The sequence below is a fragment of the Bos indicus x Bos taurus genome, chromosome 18, assembly GCF_003369695.1.
Source record: "Bos indicus x Bos taurus breed Angus x Brahman F1 hybrid chromosome 18, Bos_hybrid_MaternalHap_v2.0, whole genome shotgun sequence".
Taxonomy (NCBI): Eukaryota; Metazoa; Chordata; class Mammalia; order Artiodactyla; family Bovidae; genus Bos; species Bos indicus x Bos taurus.
Genome location: NC_040093.1, coordinates 11,149,593 through 11,155,303, shown reverse-complemented (window position 1 = coordinate 11,155,303; position 5,711 = coordinate 11,149,593). Strand labels below are relative to the sequence as shown.

Genomic DNA, 5,711 nt, shown 5'->3' with positions numbered 1-5,711 from the left:
GGCTCGGAAGAGGGGGGCCGGGAGCGAGGTGCGCAGAGGGCTCTCCTGAGGACCCCCTCTGCTGGGGTTTTCCCTGGCCTCACAGCGGGCGAGGGGGAAGATTTGCGTGGCGGGCTCAGGGCGGTGGGCGGCAGGGTTCCTCTCGCCCCCGCTCTGGGGGCCTCTCCTCATCCCCCCCTCTCCCGGCGTTGGTCCGCGCTGCGGAACGCCGAGTGTCAGGCCTGTGTGCGCACGCCCCGCCCGTGGCGCAGACCTCGCCTTGCCTCGCCCGGGTTCGGATCGCGAGTCCGCGCCGCAGCGGGCACCGCGGTCCGGAGCTATGGCGGTCGTCGTCCGAGTAGTTTATTGGTGAGCACGCGGGCCAGAGGTGCCCTCTTCGAATCCCGCCCGGGCCCCGCCCTGTCCCGGCGGAGTTAGGCTCTGGGGGAGTCGGGGGTGGGGGCGGGAGCCTTGCATTGGGGAGAGGGTTCTGTGTGGGTGCGGTGGGCGTGGGAGGAGGCGGAAAACAGAGGACGTTGATTTCTCGCCCCCCCCCCCCCCCAATTTGTGACATTCTAGACGTCTCAGGTCCTAAAAGGTAAAACTGAGACACGTGTGTGTCGTTTTAAACAGCTCCCCCCGCCCGCCCCGATTCCCGGGCTCATGGTGGGGAGCAGGTGGGGGTCGGTTTGTAATGCAAGAGGAACCAACCTGGGCGCTTCGGTCTCCCCTCCCCCGGGACCGGTCGTCGGGTGGGGCCGGCCAGAGTCAGGAGGTTCCAGATCGTCCCGGCCTGTGTTGGGCAAGGACTTAAACCCAGACGGTGGATGCTTTTTGCCTATTAACGCTCCCCGTTTTCTGACCCCACTTTCCCCATCCGTAGAGGGAGTGGTTTTCTTAAAATTTATTTTTGATTGTAGAATCATTGCTTTACCATGTTGTGTTGGTTTCTGCCATATGTCAACGAGAATTGGCTGTAGGTGTACATATGTCCGCTCCCTCTTGAACCTCCCTCCCACCCCTCTAGGTTGTCGTCTTAATGGTTATGGCGGAGGGAGTGCGGTGTATTGGGTGTTACACATTTGATCTAATTGCCCGCTTTAAGGGTGAAAACGTGTCTGCTCGGCAGGAAGTGTTCTGTCCCGTAGACCGTGTCACAACCCTGGCGCCTTGGACTGTACTGGCCTGCACAGGCATGCTGGCCTGTAGGCGCTTAATAAATACATGTTGCCTGAATTTCCTTTCCCAGAAACTCCCTGGGCAGGGATTTTAACTCCATTCTACAAGTGCGGAAACCGAGGCTGGGAGTGGGGCACGGGCGGATCACAGGGGGTAACCCCCACCCGGGTCTGCTGGCTGTCCTGTTTGAAATGTCCACTTGGGGCGGGGGAGGAGGGTCCCTGCCTGGGGCTTTGAAAGGTTTAGATCTGTCACTGCGTTAGTTAGCAGTGTCCCTGCCCGCTGAGTCAAGCAGAGGGTAGAGTGACATTTTGAGGCGCCTCCCCTTCCCCTCCCCCTGCTTTGCCTGTGCACCAGACTGCGGTCCCGAAATAGTCTGCATGGGGGGGTGGGGGACGGTGGGGCGGGGAGGCGGTTATCCTTCACTCTCAGGCATAGGAGGGCCTTGGGAATCCTGCAGTAATGGTTTCCCTGAGGCTTGGGTACCGGCTGTGGGTGGGGCTGCTGTCGTGGGGCAGCTCTCCTCCTGACCTGGCTCTCTCCATTTTGCCTCCCTCTCTGCCTCGCGCTTGTGCTCTCGCCTCCTTGCCCCCGATTCTGTGCCCGCCCCCACTATGCTCTCTTGTCTCCCTTTGTTTATGCATTTTCCTTGTGTGGCTGGCTCCCTTCCTGTGCCTCTCCATCTCTGTGCTGCACCCGCCCCCGTGTGCCCCCGTGTCTTTCCTCTCTTTTGAGAGTGTCTGTCTCCTCCTCCTTGTATCATCCACGTTCCTCTTCATCTCTTCCTGCTTCCGACCCCCATTTGCCTCCGTCTCCTTGCCTGCTTTGCCTCTCCCCTCCCATCCCTGGATCCCCACTGTCCCCTTCTCTCTCCCCTCCCCGGATCTCCACTGTCCCCATCCTCCTCTCCCGGGACCAACTCTCTTGGACACGCTCCCACCAGTGGCGCTTGAGGCTACAAGCCCAAGGTAAGCCATGTGGTCCCAAGAGGCTGCCCTGGAAAGTGGGGGAGGGGTGTTAGCCCGTGGGGGGGGGGCGCCCATGTGGCTTCTGTGGACCCTGGTGTGACCACCCACCTCTTTCCAGTATCTTCAGCTCAAGAAGAAGTTAGAAGATGAGTTCCCTAGCCGTCTGGACATCGTGAGTCTGGGGGAAGGGGAAGGAGTCAGACATGGGTCCTGTCTGTATGTCCCTCAGCCCTGGTGACAGCGGGGGGTGGTTTGGGTCAGCCCCCTGTGTTCTCCCTTCCCTGGGAAGGAGCAGGTGTCCGCAAGGGGGCATCTCCGCCCCTCCAGCATCTCTTCCTTCTCCCCAGTGCGGCGAGGGGACTCCCCAGGTCACCGGCTTCTTTGAAGTGTTCGTAGCGGGAAAGCTGGTTCACTCCAAGAAGGTATGTCTGTCCATCCTGCCTCACTGGGGGCCAGTGGGGGGTTGGGACTGGGGTTGGTGTCTTGGTCCCAGCCCACCCCTCCCCTGGTCCTCCCTTCTCCAGGGAGGCGATGGCTACGTGGACACGGAGAGCAAGTTTCTGAAGCTGGTGGCCGCCATCAAAGCCGCTTTGGCTCAGGCCTGATGTGGCCTAAAGGCAGAGGTGAGGGGGGCCCCGCCCCGAGGCCACAGAGCTGACCCTTGGTTCCCAATGGACTCCAAACCCGAGGACTAGTTACCAGCCCAGTACATTCCGGAACAAGTAGCAATTTCCACTTTGTTCTCTGGACCATAGCACTGCTTTTCAGCATCTTCTGAGCCTGGTTTTCAGTGTTAGAGCTTCTGTGTTCCAGATGAGCCCCAAATCGAACCTACTTTAGAACTGGGCCCTGGTCACTAACCTAGTCCATAACCAAGCTCTGGCTCCTGGCTTTTGAGATCCTGAAAGCAGTTTCTACCCTCCATCTAAGCTTGAGTTGCCGGTTCCTGCCCCACGTGTGCTAGAACTGAGCGTCTGTCCCAGGAACCTGTGGACCCAGCCCCCTGCCCCCAGCATGCTTTGCACCAGCAACCTGGTTCTCAAATGCTTTGACCTCGAGTTCCGTTTCTCCTCATCCTCACTGGAGCAGAATGAGGCTGCTTTCAGTGGGAATTTGGACCTGCAGTACAATTTGAATTAATACAGTACAAAAATACAAATGTCTTGTCTCCTATGCAGGTCTGAAAAGGAGGGAGTCTCCCCAAATTACAAAAAAAAAGAAAAAAAAGTCAAGAATTACATAATTGCAAAAAAAGAAAAAAGATGCACAAAGAAAAAGGGAAAAAAAAGAAGTCCATAATTCCAGGCTGCATGAGCTGGCTATGCGTGGGCAGTTGCTGTCAGGAGGGAGGGAGTGCCCCTTTGGTGGGGGGACTTGAATTCTTAAATGGAGCACATCCCTTGCAGAAACACACCATTTGCCACCTCCAGACTGTCAGTCACTCAAAGGCATCTGCTTAAACCAGCATGAGGTTTGCTTGGATTCTAGAGAAGTCCACCAATGATGATTTTATCTAAGATAAGCCAAGATGGGATTCATATAAAAGAGAGAGGGGAAGGAGTGACTCTTGTTCACAGGTCGAGTACAATTTCAGGAGTCCCGAAACCCCCGGTCAGGCTCAGTGACTCTTGCAGGACTCAGAACACAGCAGAGCTGTTCCACTCCGCGTTACAGTTTATTACAGGGAAAGCTTAAAAGATGAGATGCAGGGAAGCGACTGGCCTTCATCCGGCCTCTCCCGGTAGTCTGAACCCCACTCCCCGCCTCTTCTCCACACAGACCAGTAATCGTGGCCCAGCCCCTCTCGGCAGACGCTTCATGACAGGAAGGACTGAAATGTCTCTTGGACGCCTGGTCCTTCCCTGATGTTCTCGCGGCCGCCGGTTGGAGCAGAGATGGACACCCCTGGTCTTTGCCTGTGCGTGCGTGTGTGCGTGTGTGTCCCCGCACGCTGGTCCTGGTGCCTTCCCCATCCCTCATCTCCCTGCATCTCCACCGCCCCTCCCCCCATGTCTCCCTTCTATCCTGTGGTGTCTGGGGTGGTCCTACTCTAGGCTTCCTTTTCAAGGGGAAGCTGAGAGGATGATCAGGATGAGTGAGTCTCAGATATCAGCAGTGATGGCAACAGCTCACAACGCAATAAATGGTGATGAGGTTAACAAAACAGGCCTGTGTCTGCGTGTGTCCATTTTCCCCTGGAGCCGCCTCCCGCTGGTCTCTGCTCCAGGAAATTAGTGACTTGGTAGTGCGGAGCTAGGACCAACTCTGGGTTGAACTTTTCAGTGGTCCCTCAAGCCAAGGTGGAGGTGGTCTCTGGAGCTCCCTGGAGCCGCCACGGGTGTGCATCTTCCAGGGTGAAGTGGGTTCCTGGTTCCTGTGTTTGGGTGTGCATCCTCCAGGATGAAGTGGGTTCCTGGTTCCTATGTTTGGAGGTAACCTGTCAGCGACTGGGAGAAAAGTGCTGGGTGGTGTGTTAGACTGTCTCACCCCTCCTCACGTCTGCCTGCCCCCTTTACCGTCCTCACACTGGAGATGAGCTGTCCTCACCTCCTAGCTCTGAGTTTGATCCCATGACTTGCTTTGGCCAGTGAGGTGAGGCAGATGTAACCGCGTCAGGTCTGAGCCTGGACCTTCGGAGGCCTGGTGGTCCTGCCAGCGTCAGGACACTGGGCAGGGCCTGGCAGTCTCACAGGCTCAGTTCTTAAATCTCTCATGTGGCAAGATGGTAAAAGTGATGGGAGTCTGGCCACTGTTGTCCTTGTGTACAAAACTCAAATTTATTTTGAGGGAAGTCCCACCATGATCAACTTTGGAACATTTCCACCACCTCAAGGAGAAACCCTCATACTCTAGAGCACCCCTCCAGTCCTGAGCACCCCTTTGGTCCCCAGCACCTCCCTCCCCACCCCCTCCCCCTCCCCACCCCCCACCGCCCTGGAGCAACTACTAATCTACTTTCTGTAGATTTCCCTATTGGGAGATTTCATAAAAATGGAATCATACAATATGTGTAGTCTTCTGTGGCTCCTTTCGCTTGGCATAATGTTCTCAAGGTTCATCCATGTGGTGATTGGTGCACATCAGACCATCATTCCTTTTTATGGCTGAATAATTTTCCACTCTGTGGGCCACCATTTCATCAGTTGGTGAGCATTTGGGTTGTTTATACTCCTTGGCTACTGTGAGCAGTGCTTCTGTGACCTTCCGTGTACAAGTTTTTGTTTAAACACCAGTTCTCACGTCCTTTGGGCAGATAGCTAGGAGTGGAACAGCTGGGTCAACAGCAGTGATTTTTAAAAGAAGAACTTCCTGGCAGAAGGTCATATGAAGACCATTAGATTCGCTCAGAATTGAGGAACTTTTTTTTTCTTTCATTTGAGGAACTTTTTTTTTTTAATTGTTTACTTGGCTGCACCGGGTCTTAGGTGCAGCATGTCGGATCTAGTTCCCTCACCAGGGATCGAACCAGGGCCCCCTGCATTGGGAGCACAAAGTTGTAGCCACTGGGCCACCAGAAAATTCCCTTAAGAAACTCAATGCTTTTGGTGGCCACAAAGTCTGCACTTATTTCAAATATAATTTTAA

General features: G+C 55.6%; 1 protein-coding gene across 2 annotated transcripts; it reads left to right on the top strand.

Moving 5' to 3' along the window:
- Positions 1-4,292, top strand: SELENOW (selenoprotein W). 2 transcript variants are annotated; one of them, XM_027515319.1, is made up of 6 exons: positions 1-348; positions 2,102-2,126; positions 2,245-2,298; positions 2,474-2,548; positions 2,651-2,749; positions 3,906-4,292. In XM_027515319.1, the coding sequence occupies exons 1-5, from the start codon at positions 320-322 to the stop codon at positions 2,729-2,731; spliced, it is 264 nt and encodes an 87-aa protein (XP_027371120.1). In that variant the 5' UTR covers positions 1-319; the 3' UTR covers positions 2,732-2,749; positions 3,906-4,292. The 2 variants fall into 2 exon arrangements, with proteins under 2 accessions (XP_027371120.1, XP_027371118.1); XM_027515317.1 differs by lacking the exon at positions 2,651-2,749 and having other exon boundaries at positions 29-348.
- The last annotated feature ends 1,419 nt before the right edge of the window (positions 4,293-5,711 follow it).